This window comes from Octopus sinensis, linkage group LG3 (assembly GCF_006345805.1).
Source record: "Octopus sinensis linkage group LG3, ASM634580v1, whole genome shotgun sequence".
NCBI classification, from domain to species: Eukaryota; Metazoa; Mollusca; class Cephalopoda; order Octopoda; family Octopodidae; genus Octopus; species Octopus sinensis.
Window position 1 is genome coordinate 95,650,544 of NC_042999.1, and position 18,892 is coordinate 95,669,435.

The window sequence follows — 18,892 nt, forward strand, 5'->3', positions numbered from 1 at the left end:
ACAACTGACCAATATAGATATATATACACACACACATATATCAGGGGCGTGCAGTGATCTTTCTGGCTGGGGAAGCAATGACCAAAATTTTCTGTAACATAGATATTTGAATCAAATTGACATGTTCATGTTATATAGCTATTTAAAAAATTTTTTTAAATGACATTTTCTATTAGGGGTGTTCCGTAATTTGAAAAAGTATAAAATATTAGTTAATTAAACGCAGAAAACTACACGCATTATCTTTCCACCATTTTTTTTTATGGAAGCCGAATGTTGACTTGCTTCCCTTTTCCTCTGTAAGTGTTACATAACATAAGATTATATATATCATAGGTATTGTGAATTGACAGAAACTCAATCTAAGAGTATAAGTATTTATTAGCATCTAAAACTATTCATTATCAGCTCTTACTAGGAAAAATTGTTTTTGTGGCATTTTTATCAGAAAAAATGTTAAAATATTACACTGCAAAGGCTGCAACAGCTCACATTGCTTCCCTTGCACAGATTTATTGTGTCGTCTGCCACTGCTTGTCATCTCATGCTAATTCTGACGAAGTCTGAAGCCTGTGATGTCATGTAGTTTATACTAATTTTACAGAACATTACAAGAACGATCTTATGGAAAATAAGAAACATAGTTTCAATTTTGTTTCTATAATTTTTAAGGGAAGCATTGCTTTCCTTGCTTCCATGGACTGCATGTCTATGATATATATATACATACAGACAGACACATGATCATCATTTCATACCTGCATTTCCACGTAGTTATAGGTTAGTGGGTTGGAAGATCACATCATACTTCAGTGTCTCAGTTTTGGCATGGTGTTTACAGTTTTCCCATCAATCAAATTTATATATTTTATTCAACTTTACTTCTGTCTACAACAAAAGGAATAATATTTTTATAACATTTCTTTGATGAATTTTCTTTACATATTCTCCATCAAAATTGATAGTGTTTGCATACTAATGAATGATGCACACAACCAATTACTAAATCTTGATCTTTGTGACTTCTCCACTCCTCAATAGCCATGTTTACTTACATCCAGAAATTTACAGTGTTTCAAAGGATTAACTTGAAAATATCTTTCAGCATTTAGCTATGTCATGTATTCACCACTCAATAAATTGTTAATGCCAAGAATAACCCCATATTTGATATCAAACAAATTACAGGAATATTGCTGTAATATTTGTATTTTTGTATTTGTAAACTAGAAAGCATGGGATACTTACTGTTTAAAATTCAGAAAATATTTCCTATATACTTCCATTATTTATTTTCTTATGGTTATAGCCACAGTATTCTTTAAAGTGTTTATTGTTTCTTACATTATTTAATATTTACTTCTAAGTTCATTGAAGATTTGAATTTTAGCAGTCTACATTTAAAAAAAAATTTGACTTTTTTTTGTCATAATGCATATTGTACCATCTGTTTATTTTTTAGTTTTGATTCTTCTCCAATATCTCACTTTGCACATTTCTACATTTTCATTTCGTGCACACTTTTCCTCTCTAAGTTTCTCATACCTCTGCACTTCACTTTCATATTTCAACATTTTCATTGTCAATATCTGTTGTTGGGCTACTCATGGTTTCCTTATAACAGTTATTCTTTTATTGTTATTGGGCAACATACAGGGGGCTTCCATGGTGTACAGGGAGGCTACGGTTTTGGTTCCCGCAATGAGGAGGGAACCAGACTACTAGAGTTCTGTGATGCAAATGATCTTATGGCTTGCAATACTAACTTCAGGAAACCTGCCAGTCACCTAGTCACCTACTGTTCTGGCAGACACACTCACCAAATTGACTACATCCTTGCCAGAAAAAGGGAAAGATGGCTGCTTATAAATGCTAAAACCTTCCCAGGCAATGAATGTACCCCACAACATAGACAGGTAGTTAGTGACTTCAGGAGCAGGGCTAAATGGATGTCCAGAAGACGACCAGCATGGAGGAGAAGGGTCTGGAAGCTTAAAGATCCTGCGAATGGACAGAGATTTAGAGATGTATTACTCGAAGCTTTTGACAAAATAGAAAGGGATATAGCTTCACACGATGTGGAAGTCAACTGGAGGTTTCTACGGGACAACCTGCTGAGGGCCACTGACCAGATCTGTGGATGGTGCAAAGTCCCTTCTCGACCTAAAATAATGTGGTGGTGGAACAATGTTGTTGACAGGGCTATTAGAGAAAAGAAACAGGCTTGGAAGGACTGGAAGAATGGGGGTAGTAAGGAATTGTATCAGACTACCAGAAGGGAAGCTAGGAGACAGGTTTATTTAGCCAGAGAAGAAGCAGATAAGAAAAAATTTGCCAATGTTCTGCACCATGAGGACCAAAGACTTGAGGTGCTTCTTGTTGCAAGACAGTATGTGAAAGAGAATCATGATGTCATAGGAGAGAAATGGATCTGCATAGATGATGGTTCACTTGCACTTAACAAGGCTGCAAAGTGAGAGGTCTGGAGACGCTACTATGAAAGGTTGCTCAATAAAGAGAATAAATGGGAGAAAGAGAATCTGCTGAATGTCGACCCAACAGAGGGACCAGCTATCCAAATTGAGAGTACCTTCTAGATAAAGCAATTAAGAGTATGAAGACAGGGAAAGCCCCTGGCCCATCAGGAATCACCGCAAAGATGCTCAAAATATCTGGCGGTGTTGGCTATAGCCTCGTCACCTGTATAGTTAATCAGGTGATACATGAAGGAGTCATACCCAATGACTGGTGTAGCATCACCATAGTCAACTGCTACAAAGGTAAAGGTAATGCTTAAGATACAAATAATTACAGAGGTATCAAGTTGTTGGATCAGGTAATGAAGGTCACAGAGAGGGTCATAGCCCAACTAATTAGGGAAAGAGTCAGTTTAGATGAGATGCAGTTTGGGTTCATGTCAGAGAAAAGCAACACTGATGCTATATTTCTGCTAAGACAGCTGCAAAAGAAATACCTAGCCAAAGATAAACCTCTGTACCTGGCTTTCATTGACATGGAGAAAGCCTTTGACAGGGTCCCCCGATCCCTTATCTGGTGGCCAATGAGGAAACTAGGGATAGATGAATGGTTAGTGAGAGCTGTGCAAGCCATGTACAGGGATGCTGTCAGTAAGGTGAGGGTTGGCAACAAGTACAGTGAAGAGTTCACAGCTAACTCCTTTATTTTTCTACACTTTCAATTCTTCCATTGTGTACTTTTTATAGAAAATCAACTTATATCCTATTTTTACTTTATATGAGCATTTCACTTCATGTCAGTTGAATTTACTTACACAGCTCAGACACTTAAACAAACAGAAAAGTAGTGGTACCTAACAAGTTACATATCATGTCACTATATACATATCTATATAAGCTCTCACCTTCCCATTTTTAGAAATGTATATTTTAGCATATATTTCACTGATATGTAATTGTCTACTTTTATAAATCTACCTGAGATCAAGGAATGCTCTTTTTTATGATATAAACAATCATCATCATCATCGTAACATACATTTTCCCATGCTCGTTTGGGTCAAACAGAATATGTGGTGGTAGATTTTCTACAGCTAGATGCTCTTCCTGTTGCCAATGCTCACCAAGTAAGGTGATATTCCCACATTGCCAGACATATTTCCATGGAAGATTGGAAATGCGATACTGCTTATATGAGGGTTGCACTCATTTATGACGATCATGCAATGTTAAGACAAGGAGACACTAACATAGACACATACAGATGCATACATGTACATATATATTCTTTCAGTTTTTTTAGCCCAGGGCTATAGTAGAAGACACTTGTTCAAGGTGTCTGCTATGGAACAGAACATGAAACCATGTGGTTGGGAAGAAAGCTTCTTAGCTGAAATAATTAAACTCACAATTAAAATAATTGACAATTTTTCTTTATTTTCTTTCAAATTTTGACATTGAAATAATTAAAATGTTAAAGAATTGAAAGTTCAAACTAAATTTTGGTTTAATAATAGGTGGTGTACAAACATTTTAAAAGTATTGATTTGATTACCAAATATCTGAATATAGAGATTACACAAAAAGTGCCTTTTGAACAAAATTTCTGAAACATATTTGCTGTATGAAAGTTTTATGTAGGCCTATACAATTTGTTTAAATATACAACTAAATGAACCAGATACTAGAATAAAATTAAAGATGATCTCAGAATGTGAAAAAAAAAAAAGAGTAGATCTTTTGTTTTGATATTTTCATTAGTATTATAAAGTTAAATATTCAACATGTATGTGTGTACAGTGTGTGTTTCTGCGCATGCACACATGCATAAAATATGAGCTAAAGTATGTAGGCTATAACTACTTGAAGAAAAGACAATATACAGATCTTGACTGAGAAGATGGTGGCAAATTTGGGGACTTTTATGTTAACAGGGGAGAAAGAGCAATGTGCAAAGCTTTTACAAAACTACCTTATTACTGAGTTTGACGTGACTGATATTCAACATGAACTGCTGTAGGTTCTTGCCTGTGGCAAAGCATATGCGGATAGTGGGTTCCAGAGAACTACAGTTTTGGATAGAAAGATTGAGAAAAGTGCTTCATGTCAGGTTTATGAGTTGTGACAAGTGATGGAGAGGCAGTTGCAGTTTGCTGGTTTAAAGAGCATGTATTTAATGTGAATGTAACAGAGAGAGAAAACAGTATATTTGTGAGCCAATGATTGTAGATTACTGGTGTATGTGAATCTTTATGAATCAGCTGGACATTTTATAATTTAAATATTTTATTTATTTATGTTTTTTTTATATGCTATCATATGTTTGTATATTTAGCAGATTTAAGAGCAAAACTCTACTCCTTGCACTTTGCATTCACATACATGTCACAAAGTTTTAAATATTTCAGTATGGATGACAGCCACGATTGGCACTCTATTGAAGGCAGATTGAATGTCTATGTAGATACAGCTATGCTGCATGGCTGTGAAATGTGGGCTATGAGTACAGAGGACCTGTGAAGGTTTGAAAGAAATGAAGCCAGCATGCTCCACTAGATGGGTAATGTCACTGTGCATGTACAACAGTGTAAATTATTTAAGAGAGAAAACTATAGTGGTATGGTCATGTGATGTGTATGAATGAGGACAGCTGCATAAAGAAGTGCTGATCTCTAATTGTGGAGGGAACCTATGCAAGGGGTAGACCAGAAAAATGTGAGACGAAGTGGTGAGAAAGGATTACTAAATGTTGGGCCTCACTGAGGAGATGATGAGGGACCAAGACTTCTGGTGATCTGCTATGCTTGAGAAGACACATCAAGCTAAGTAAAACTGTGGTCATTCATGCATACAGGCATGTCTTCTGTGGTGTGTTCTGGCACCATGTAAAAAGCCCTCATGCCAGTGCCACATGAATGCACCCAGCACACTCTGTAAAGTAGCTGACATTAAGAAGGGCATCCTGCAATAGAAACCATACCAAAACAGACATTTGGAGCCTGGGAGCTCTCTGGCAGGCCAGCTCCTGTCAAACAGTCCAACCCATGCTAGCATGGAAAACAGACTTTAAATGAGGATGATGATAATGATGATGTATATGTATATATCTATACATATAAATTTGACATGGGCAATTCTTACTTGTCTTGGGATTCATGGTCAAACGGATGGGTGGAATTGCATGAAAAATTACACCGATGTGATGAATGATCCAGTGGTGATGCTGAGCTTTGTATTTCTTCATAGCTTACATAGTTACCAGGATAATCTACCATAATAATACTCTTGTGTTTATGAATGAGAAAGGAACGGGTGATAGATGGTTAAGGAAGGGGTGATGTCATACTTGGTAGTGTATGCTGAAAAAATTAATCAAACAGCATTTCAACTCTGTGAATATACGTGTGTGTATGTAAAAGAGGGGTAAGTGTGTGTGTGTGTGTACACGTGCATGCACAATGGAAGTGGGATGGTTCATCTTTGTTCGCTTAGTATTTGGGTTTATTTTTTGATTTGGTTGAATCTTGGTTGTTTTTTTTTTTTGTGTGGTCAGTTATTTTTAGCGTTTTGACAGAAAAAGGTCATTCTAAAATTATGTTTTAATGTCAGCATGCCCAAACAAGTCGAATGCTTACACAGAGCAGGTTTTACAGCCACATCATCCAAACTGACCGAGTGAAAACGGGCTTAGTTGCTAGTATATATATATATATATATATATATATATATATATATCAATCTTTGGAATAATTTTATAAGCATCCTCAAAGGTTTCAATCTAACTATAACTCTTACTATTGACAAATTAACAAAGGTCAACTTAGATGTGACCATATACAGCAAGGCAGGTATGTGTCTGAGGTCACCACTCTTATGTAAATTTTGCAATTCCTTTGGAAAGACATTGAAAAGTTGAGGGCATTTGAACTCTTAAGCTATTGCAGAATGTGGTCTTGACTTTCAATAAGGAGAGTGAAACTTTTGGAGACTATGCAATGACAACTAGTTCAGGGATAGGTATATATATAAATGGAAAAAAAATGCAATAGAGGACATTAAAACATTTGGACAGATAGCCGATACAAAGGCAGACAAGAGAAACAACAATTAGAAGGACAGGCAAAAAAGACAGGTCATTTGTGGCTTTCCTCTCAGTCCTTTCTGCTAAGCAGTGCAGGTTCAAAATGCCAAAGACTTTTCCATTCTCCCCAAGCATCAACCTAATACGCCTGTTTGTTCTTCCCTCACCCATCTTCGTCTTTTGCTTTCTGTAAATTTGAAAGATATATATATATATATATATACACACACATACATGTATGTATGTATGTATGCATATATATATATGTATGCATATATATATATATATATATATATATATATACACACATACATGTATGTATGCATATATATATATGTATGCATATATATATATATATATATATATGTATGTATATATATATATGTATGTATATGTATGTATGTATATGTATGTATGTATGTATATATATATATGTATGTATATGTATGTATGTATATGTATGTATGTATGCATATATATATATGTATGTATATGTATGTATGTATATGTATGTATGTATGCATATATATATATGTATGCATATATATACATGTATGCATATGTATATATATATATATGTATATATATATATATATATGTATATGTATGTATGTATGTATGTATGTATGTATGTATGTATGTATATGTATGTATGTATGTATATGTATGTATGTATGCATATATATGTATGTATGCATATATATGTATGTATGCATATATATATGTATGTATGCATATATATATGTATATATATATATATATATATATATATGTTTGTAGGGTGGAGTCTTCGACTTGGCCTGAGCATGGACTCAAATGAAATGAAATGAAATATATATATATTTACACATATACATATACTGAAGTTTGAAATTAGCATTTGGAAAATCTGTTAGATATATATAAATCACTGCATATCTTTCCCATCTTTTGTCTTAGTTGCTTAGTTGTTGCATTGAAGATATTTTTTTCATGTAGCATCATTGTATTGCTTCAACATCTGCTGTTAGAGCATTAGAATTTGATGGCCATTGTTGTGAGCAGTAGTTCAGGCAGCTGAGGAGATATTCCACAAAAGCAGTTCCACAAAAAAGAGGACAATTATAATGTATAATTACTAAACCAATATTATCCTATTTTTTATTAATTGACAAGAGAGAGATGTGTGACAGTAGTGTTTTACTACAATATTAATCAAACAATAAAATGTTAGCATCACAAAGCCAAAATGACATGAAGCATCATCAACTGAAACCAAAGTTCACATCATCTTGTACGACTGCCTGCAGAGTTTAGGTCACAAGAAAGCAGTGTTCATTAATGTTAATGCTCACTTCTAAAATATAACATGAATTTGGTTTGCACAAATGATAATATCGTCTGTATTTATCATCAACCTACCCTGTCTCTTCCTTATACTAAAAGCTATGTGGGATGTAGAGTGTGATTCTGGAGAGAAGTTCTTTTTGCTTTTTAATTTCTCTGAAACTAGAGATGTGGCACATGTCAAAAGTAGGTTTTAACATACCTGCCCACAGAGACTGTCTGTAGAAAAGCAGCAAGAGGCTATTTGCACTTATTTATAATTGCATTATCAGCTTACATTCACTATTTTCTAAGCTATAGTTCATTGTTAAGTTAATTTCAGATTAATTTGCTACCACTTTTAAATTAACAATGTTGGCAAAGTACAACTTTTCTGAACTTAGAAGTAAGTCCTTCTTTGGTAAGCAGCTACTTAAAAATCAACAATATTTACTTCTAGAATGGCAAATAGACTGTCAGCAATGATTTCCTGAAAGTTGTTTCCCTTCATGTGAAACGCACTTATACTTATCCTCCTTTTTCCAGTGTGGAATATGCAATCATGGTTTATAGCACTTCATAAATAAGACTGGATCTATTTAATTGAAGTTTATTATTACATTTAGCAATTTTATGACTCTTAGCTTCTATGTAACATCAGTTCTAGCAAGGTACAAATGAGACAATAGCAAACTCCATACTATGCTTTCCCTTGAAAATTTTTGTCACTAGTATTATGTCAGAGACTAAGCCAGTGAATCCCTTGTTTTCACTGCAACATGACTTGTGACTGTCCACCTGAAATGAGATGATTTAAAAATAGCCCATGGACTAGCAGGTAAATAGTTTTTAAAATAAGTTTGTTGTTGACACATCAACACATTTTTAACAAATGACATTAAAATCTAGAAATTAGTAAATTCTTATAGTGTGCATGTAGATATGCATTTGTATATATTTATGAAGTTATTTCATTAAAAGTTGGATACAACTTACCTTTCTATTTAGTTTAGTCTGCAGAATGTCTATGACCTCAGCCTTTTTTTTCAAAGATCTTCTCTAATTGAGCAGATCTTTGATAAAATATATTCTGTCCATGGTAAATGTGGTTTGTATATTTTGGATTACATGTGTATGCTCTTTATGAGATTACAGAGTGTAATCTGGGAGAATTTGAATACTATTTCCTGCAAGTCAAGTATACAGACTCCTTTCTTGGTTTGTTTCAAATGTAGTTTACCAGTTTGGTCTTGTAACTATTGTTTAATAGGTTTTGCTTTATAAGCCACTTTTATCTATGTAGAATAAAGTGTACAAGGATAAGTGTGTTCTTCAGAATGAATTATTAGTAAGTATCACTGCCATCAGAATTAAGATCAAGACATTTATTCTGTTATAATTATCATCAATGTTGCTGCCTTAATCATCATTACTATGGTCACCACAGTCACCTTCTTAATTTTTGTTTACCATTAAGATTGCTGATGCCATCAGTGATCACTTTAGATTATTAAATCTGAATAATTTGTTAATAACACTTAATTAATTATGACATCATTAATATTAATACTGATGATTCAAATCATTTATATTTGACCTACATGTTTTAAATGTAGAACATGAAAGTTGAGACATTTTGTTGGATAATAAATTGGAAAATTTTATTTCTATCTAAGTTTTTCTCATTCACTTTTGGATCTAATAATTGTAAATGATTTTAAGACCAGAATATAATAGTAGGCTATTGGCTGGTTGCTCCTAAAAATGAGACGCAATTATTTTCTCTGTGTTTTCTAACTAATATTTTTTAATATCTGCATTCATTATCTTAGAATTCATACAATTCTTGGGGATATATCGATATTAATGTCCTGTTTTGTTCTCTTTGATACTTTGTTTGCTGTCTTTATTTGCCATTTCTTAAAATATATTTTGATATTGTTTTTGATATTATTTGTTTATGAATTATTTTTTATGATTTTTAATTTATGTTCACATGTTTATTTTATTAATATTTTGTTTATTTATAAATTATATAACCCCTTTCCTTATCATTTATTTAATTTTATATTTTCATACAATAATAAATTTTTTTAAAAGTGAGGTTATTTCTTTGAAAAAGAATTTTTGATGATTGCCATTTTGTTTTTCCCCCTTTGACCATTTAGTCTTTGAGTGACACTGTGAGACAGTTGGTTAAAGCTTTTAGCCAAAACAGTGGTCTGGCACATTCTGTACGTGTTCACTCTTGGAATCAACGTCATACAATAAGTGGTCATGAATTCTCCATGAGTTCAAGCAGCATAAGTACCAGAGTGACCAATGCTACTACTTCAACCATCACATCCACCAATAATGCTGCTATAACTTTAGCAGCAAATAAATCCACCACTGCTGTTGCTACCACCACCACTACCACCACCACCATCGCAGCAACAACAACTACTGCTGATCTTAAACCTTCAACTGATGCTAAGTTAAGAAAAATAACTGAAGATAAGGCTTCAAGACACAGCATCTGTATAGATACAATTCTGGTAGGTGAACAGCACATTACTTTCTCCTGCCTGAGAAATACCAGCATTCAATCATTCTGCATTGTGGCATATGTACCTTACCTATCAATACCTACCAATATTGTATCTGACATACCTTTCCTTGACTCACAGATTCCCTAACATTAAAACTAAACATTTAAAATTTATAAGAAAAAAAAAGAAAAGATGAATTGATTCATGTTAGACATGGATTTCAATTGTTTGGTTCTAACAATTTCTTCATATGATTTGGATTATTAACATGATGAAGTTCTTGCTTTGGATACATTTTACTTTTTGTTTAGTGGTGGTTTATGGTTTTCGTTTGGTTTCTTTGTTTCTGCTCATTTTCATTTCATTTCCTTTGTATTTCTGCATTTGACAACGCATGATCAGTTCATTTCATGTTAATTTTTTCCTAACTATTGACATTATTTAAGGGTTGTTACTACTACTACTACTACTACTACTACTCTACTACTACTACTACTACTACTACTACTACTACTACTACTACTACTACTACTACACATTCTAATAATTGTTTTATTTCATTCAGTTTGTTAATGTCTTTACTTCTAATCAAGCACAATACTGGCTAATAGTCACTAAATTTGAAACGTGCAATGAAAGCAATTTAGAAAAAAAATTGATTTTTATCATGCAAAAGCATTTATTATTTAGGTCACTTGCATTTGTATTTTCTTAATATTTTCCTAAAATCAATCTATGTCCAATAAACTGACAAAAGATGGGTAATAGAATGAAATTGCTTACTACTGGAACACATTAATTGGGAACACACATTCTAGAACAACATGAATTATCAATTTATGTGTATCCCTAGTTAAATATTTAGAAAAATAACTATGATAACTACAGTAACTAAGTCATGTTACAGTTAAATTATACAAAGACAATTATTTGTAATAATTCTAATCTACTGTAGCAAAACTGCATAAAGTATTCTGCTATAATGTTGTATTTGTATATTTCAAGTAGTTTATTCTCTAACAAGGATGAAATACTCAGGTAGGTGACTATAGGTTAATGGATTGGGAGTAGAGTAAAAATACATTTGATGGATAGAATACCAGACCTTTGCAAATTAGTTCTGAGATATTTTGATATTAATTTCTTATAGTTAGATGAACTGACTCACCTAGAATAAATTTTTCTGCTCAGAAATACAATTAGAATCCTGCATTGGATTTCATCTTGTGAATCATGGACTCTGAGTTTAGTAGTAGATGTATTTGGTCATTTTGACCTTTAATAATATATACTGAGCTGTGATATATCATCATGATAGGCAAACTAAAGCTGTAAATATTACCTATCAATTATAAAAGTAAATTATTTCTAATTCAATATAAAAATGCTAGAACCTACACTAAGTATTTATTCATGGCACATGACTGATTCTGATTATGTGGTATATTATTTAAGTTACTCAATCCTTACATAGATTGGATAGGTCATCTTCAACATAGTGTTATGTCACTTTTGTAAGGTTCAACCACTTCAGATCAACTTTCACAACTTTGTTCTGTCCTCATTGATCTTCCATTTCCATAGATTCCTTTCTCTTGGATCATTAATTAATTCATTACTCACTTGTGATCCTCTATAAGCATCATGCCTTCTTTACCATCTCTCTAGTATACTATAATTGATTCTTTTTATAATCTAGTACGTAGTTTTGCTCTAAGTTTGTGCTCCTTCATTAGCATTGCCAATCCAGCAGAAAAAGCTTACTTGATTTCTTTGTAGCCCTTGCACATACTCCACATCCAATGTCCAACTTGCCTGCATAGTGTTGCCATCTGAGCAATGTGCACATGGAAAGTTGCTTTGTTGCTCACATGGATTCCCAGGTTGCACACCAACTCTAACTCTGGGATTACATTGCCTGCTGGTCCCATGTACTTCAGTTGTAGTTTGTATGTGGGTTGATTGTGGAGCGCTTGAAATTTTGCAGCATTGAACTGCATATTATTCTCATCTGCCCACTTATATATTGCATTCAGGTCATTCTGCAGTCTTAGGATGTCAGTAGGATCTTTGATCGCCTGCAATACTTTTGTATCATCGGCGTGGCTGGTAAGTGTGGCTGAGGGCATATCCAAGAGAGCAACCACAAACTGTAGTGGTCCAAGCTCTGTTCCCTGGGGGACTCTGCTGAAGATTGTTGTCACTTAGAGAGAGCACCCTTTGCTGTGGCAGCCTGACTTTTGCCCTTCAGGAAATCATGCAGTCACTCTGCCAGTCTACCTGCAATACTGAGGTCATGCAATTTGTGACACACCACCCCATGCTCGATCTTGTCAGAGACCTTGGCAAAGTCAAGATATATCACATTTGAATGGTTGAGCTGTTGTTTTAGTACCCAGTTGAAGTGCTGTAGTAGCTGTGTTAGGCAGCTCCTTCCAGGACAGAAGCCATGTTGCATGCCTAAGCAAGTCATTTTCTTCTAGGAATGTGGTCAATTTTTTTCTGACAATGCATTCCATGATCTTGATAACATGTGAGGTCAGAGAGATAGGCCTGTAGTTTATAGCATCTGCTCTGCTTCCTCCTTTGTGGACAAGGCAGATTATTCCTTCTTTTAACATTTGAGGAAATGTACTGCATTCAAGGGAACTCTGAAAAAGCATTTGCAGTGGTTTTGCAAGAGTTTTCTTGCATGTTTTTAACAGAATTGCAGGGAGTCCATCTGGGCCTGTTGCAGAGTATGAGTTTATCTCATCAATGGCTGAGAATACATCCTCTTCTGTAATATCAATGTAATTGATGGTTACCTTTTTCTCTTGTAGATTAGGTGTTGAACTCATCAGGTCTGCTTATTTTCATGTTTTCCAGTGAAGTGAAAACACTATGGAATTTTTTATTGAGTGCTTCATTTATCCTCTTGGGGTCTACAGTCAATGAGCTGTTTTCATCAAAGGGTAGCCCTATCCTGTAGTGCATTGAAGCAGACTCTTTTGTGAACTTGTAGAAGGCTTCAGGGTTCCTTTTTATATTTTCCACCACCCTGGCTTCTCTGTTTACCCTTTCTTTTTCATGGGAGAGTCTGATTTTATTCTCAGTCTCTAGGGATGCCATTTTGAGGTAGGGATTTTTGCTGTGTTTAAGTGATTTGAGATCTTTATCCTCCATCTCATTAGGATACTCCTATCATGGGGTATAATTTTCTTATGTGTAGTAGCTTTCTTCTCTGGGACAAACACATATGGTTCATATTATTGACATGAACTCATTGAATTTCATGTCAGTATCTTGCATGGACAGACTTTTAAGCCAGTTTTGCTGGAGTATCTCTTCGTTGATAGACTTCCAGTCAGCCTTGTAGAAGTTCAGGTTGGCTAGTGCTTGGGATCCAGCTGTGTGATATGATTCTTTAATTAGCTTTGGACCATATATTTAGTGAGTTGATGGTGAGAGTTTTATGTTGTGGATAAGGTTCATATTGTTTGTGAAGCAAAGATCCAGGATATTGTTATTTCTGGTTGGGGAAAGTTTGGTCAGCTCCATGAACATTATTTTTGTGATATCTACTAGAGATTCTGCCTGATTGCATTCTTACTTATAAGTAATATTTTGAACTATGTTTAATCATTCTGAATGTCCTTTATTTTGAAGTTCATGAATTCATCTGATGAAAAGGGTTTCTTTACAATGATATGATATTTTCATTAATCAATTAAAGGAGTCATTAGAAACAGATGTAATGGATTGACAGCTGTACTTCTATTGTTATTCATGTATGTATGTATAAATTTAAGTCACAGTATATGAATTCAAGTAATCTGGTGGTACTCATAAAAAAAGCTCATTAATGCATCATTGTACAAAACATGAAATATATAGCATGATGTAAAAATGACAAGGAGTGCATAAAGTCATGAATGACAGAAATAGTTTGATGAAATTTTATTTAACAATATTTTCTGCATTTTGCATTAATGCAGACATCTAAGTAACTTATTTATTATTAAATATATTAATATAAATTTACATGTTTTTATGTTATGAAACAATTTTTTTCATGTTTAAATTTTCTTATTGTTAAATAAACTTTGTCAACAAAATATTTCTCTGTCATATTATTATTTTTATAATAGCCTTTACATAAGTAATCCTCCTAATTTTGTACCTCTAGAAATTTATATTAGCTTGTATATAATAGCACTGGTAACTTCACAACTTATAATATACCTCTTAGATTATAATTAATATATAGTTAGCATGTTCTATCGCCCCAGTATTCCTTTAGTAAATGCCAGTGATCAGTTTTTATAGATTCCACCTAATAAGAAAATAATTAAGTATATGAATGAATATCAAACTAATTCTATATAATTTTTTTCTCTCTCTATTCTCGAAAAATTTGGTATATATTCAAAATTTATCTTTTTGGTTATAATATTCTTTTTGATAACCATAAATTTTATTGTTATACAATATAACATTATTGTTTAAATCAATCACCTATAGTATCCCATGATAAAATTTCCTCTGTATTATCCTCATTGGTCTTGCCTCTAACTGGTAATTAACATCTTGATTTGAGGTCTTCCACTACCCAACCTCATTATAGCCAGTTACTTTATACTACTTCAAAAATAATCTTGACAAGTTTTATGACTATACCCACTATGATTCTGTCAACTCCCTCATGCCCTTTCCTAACAGATACTATTCCCTAGTCTCAGATTTGATAAACAAGACTAATAAATTAAAACTGAACCAAAATCAGTGACAAGCTATGACCCAAACAGAATTTTTCCTGATGTCTTAGAAACTTCTAAGCTGAAGTGACAATAGCATGGATTTTGTCTGTCTTCTTACCATCTCAGAGGATTTAAGTAAAATTATACAAATGTATCCATCTGATTAAAAAAATTCTATCTATGTATTTATGTAGCTGAGGATAGCCCTGCATTTAACTTGATGCAATGATTGCATTGTTCAATTAAATGGGGCTGCTTGAAACGGTCATACTGCATTACCTCTGGATATCCTGTTATTTTGATTTTATATATATATATATATATATATATATATATATATATATATATATATATATATATATATGTGTGTGTGTGTATATATGTGTGTGTATATATATATATAAAATCAAAATAAGCAACAAGGATATCCAGAGGTAATGCAGTACGATCGTTTCATGCAACTCCATTTAATTGATCAATGCAATCATTTCATTACATCATTTTAAAATGTAGAGCAATCTTCAGCTGCACAAAGAGAATTTAATTAAATTAGAACAAAAGGGCACATTAATATAATTTTACCTAAAATCTCCAAGGAGTTAAGGAGATGGACAGAGAACATGTTGTACCAACAACATCATAGTTGTAACTTATATATATATATATATATATATATATATATATATATAAACAGCTCAAGCATCATCAAACTCACCAAAATATTTGCTGGTGACTCCAGGGTCCAGAAAATCATCAACAAAGAAGACTGAATTGAAATGCATTCTGATCTACATGCTGTAAGCCAATAGGTAGACAAAAACAAATTAAAGTTAAGGGAAAATTTTGAACTGATGCATTTTGGAAAAAAGACTACATTCAAACAACCATTTTCTCTTCTATCAGAGGAACCACTTACAGCATCCAATAATGTCAGAGACCTAGGGGTAATTGTTGACAATAATCTGAACTGGAGTGTGCACATTAACAAAATGTTGACATAGCTCCATAATGAGTTTCTAAGGTGTTCAAAACTTTCTGGTCCAGGGAGCAAGATGTCATCATTCCTGTCTTCTCTTTTGTGACAACATCCAGAATATTGCTACCCCTGTGGTCTCACTACACAAAACAAAATATCACGAGAACTAAAACATTGAAACTTTATTCTCTCCAGCTCTACCATGAGTGCTGCACCAGTTGCACAATGGGGAGAATACACCACTATACATATATATATGTGTGTGTATATATACATACACACACATATATATGTATATATGTATATATATATGTGTGTGGAGAATTCACGAAAGAAACAAAAGACGAAGACAGGTGCTTTAGAAAAAAAACAGATGTATTAGTATAACGCTCAGGAACTGAAAAAGTCTTTTACGTTTCGAGCCTACACTCTTCTACAGAAAGGAACATAGAAAGAAATGAGGAGAGAAAAAAAATGTGTGTAGTGGCTACCGATCTATCATGGCGACTCATATATATATATGTGTGTATATATATGTGTGTGTGTATATATATATATATATATATATATTATATATATATATATACACATACATATGGACAGACAGACGGACGGACAGATGGATTGATTGATTATGAAAATTTGTATTTTTATTTATATGTTGTTCAAAGAGTTCCTGCCCTATCAGTTATGTGTGATGTAGTAGTAATATTTTTCCTTGTCCAGGAAATTTACAAGTAAAGTTATAAACCTTGATAACAGCTAGTAATTTTTCAGAATTATTCAACAGCTTGACAATAAAACCTTCAACTTAAATTTGTGTGAAAATAGGCTACAGTAAAGGTATTAAAGATATTATGTAACATTAGGAAACATCTGAGAATTAAAATTTGTTCTCAGATTTGCTATTCCAAGAACTTAGCATTACACCTCAGCTTTCAAAATAATTTCTCCAAGTGTAATTGTGTCTCTTTACAAAGTAACAATATAAAGTGTTTGCTACTGTTCACTAATGTTCAGTGAAGGCATTCATAAGGAGGTATAGAGGAAATTGTTACCTGTATTATCTTCTAAAATGTAGTGCAAATAACTCTTCTGAGTAATGATATAGTGTTGTGAGTAGTGGACTAAAATATTCAGCATAATATTTTGCCATCACTGTCATAGTTTCATCTTTCAACCACAGTTTATTGTTGGTACATTTTAAAAAACACAGTTAATATTAAAAGTTGAATAAAGGCAGTGAGCTGGCAAAATTCTTTGTATGCCGTGTGAAATGCCGAGTGGCAGTTCCTCCATCTCAAATTCTGCTGAGGTTGACATTGCCTTTTATCCTTTTGGGGTCAATAAAATTAGTACCAGTTGAGCACTGGGGTCAATATAATTGACTTATTTCATTGCTTGAGCTTGCCAGCCTAGTGTCAAAATACAAAACCAATACTAAATTTGAATTAAGTCAAGATTTTAGTTTTATATAAGAGAAACAAAAGGCATAATGTGCATATCTTTTTTAATGTTATTAACTTTATTTAATTTAGGTAAAATATAAATAACTGTAAATCAAAGTTGGCTGTATTCTCCACTTATTGGGATCTTATTCTTTATGACTATAGTATTGAAAAAAGTAACTATGATAGATATTCTTAATACTATAGTTCTTAATTGAAATAATAAAGTAATTTGACAAAAGTTTTACCTTGTTATTGTTTTATTGTTATTGAGACTACATACTAAGAAAGAGAATTATATATTAAATTACATATTTCATTAGGTATAAATCGTTACGTTTATTCATTTAATATCAATTGCTTTATAAAGCATTGTTAATTAAAAGGTCAAAATATGGGTATTGACACACAGCAGTATGAATAGAAAAGTGTCAATATATATATATGTATATATATATTTTATCCTTATAATTTATTAACATCATTTTATGAAGTGGATATTAATAAAGAAAGATAAGAGTTAATAACTAATGAAGCATATAATTTAACATATAATTCTCACACTTAATTTTATATATCTCAATACAAATGAAACAAAACTGTCAAATATGAAATATTTTATTTCAGTTAAAATCTGCTGTATATAAGTTATTGTTGGTTTCTTCACTTGTATTGTCACAGAAAATATGTAAGATCCCAACAAACAGTATGCAGCCAACTTTGATTATCAACTGTGTATTTTTTCAATTATATATATTTAAACACATACACACACCTACATATATACACAAGCACATACTTTATCTCCTCTTCTACTTTGGAGCAAGTTTTATGCTAAGTTTTAATTTTTAAAATATTTTCCATTTTATAGTTAAATCCTTCTGAATTATTTTTATTGGAAGTTATTTACTTGGTTTTGCTAAGAATATTATCAGGCTGCAATGAAGTAAATGCTAGAAGAAAAAGGTAACAATATCAAGTGATGTAATAAGAGAGCTGCTCAGCCTACAAGAAGAAAATCAGGAAATTATGTTCATTACTTAAAATGTTGATTATCAGATGACAGATATTTCAATATTGAAAATTAAGGACTCAAAAATAAATATATAAAATGAAATAAGACAAAACAACAATAACAATGAGAATTTTTCTTTTAGTGATTACTGATGAGATTAAATCTGCAACTTTAAAACTAGCAATAACTTATAATTCATTTCTTTATATTTCAACAAACTTAATTTATATATATATATATCTGTGAACAATAGTATGTATTATCATCATGATCGTTTAACGTCCATTTTTCATGCTAGCATGGGTTGGACGGTTCGACCG

The 18,892-nt window shown here is 32.6% G+C and overlaps 1 protein-coding gene across 19 annotated transcripts in view; it reads left to right on the top strand.

Annotated features, from left to right (window-relative positions):
• The window catches only part of LOC115209155, a 1,103,332-nt gene that overhangs the window by 470,214 nt on the left and 614,226 nt on the right, over positions 1–18,892 (top strand). For 16 of the 19 annotated variants that reach the window (XM_036501160.1, XM_036501159.1, XM_036501162.1 and 13 more), the window contains one exon: positions 10,032–10,400. The exons of the other annotated variants lie outside the window; for them this stretch is intronic. In XM_036501160.1, coding sequence (XP_036357053.1) covers positions 10,032–10,400 — 369 coding nt within the window. The remainder of the gene's footprint in view (positions 1–10,031; positions 10,401–18,892) is intronic. 19 annotated transcript variants of the gene reach the window in all.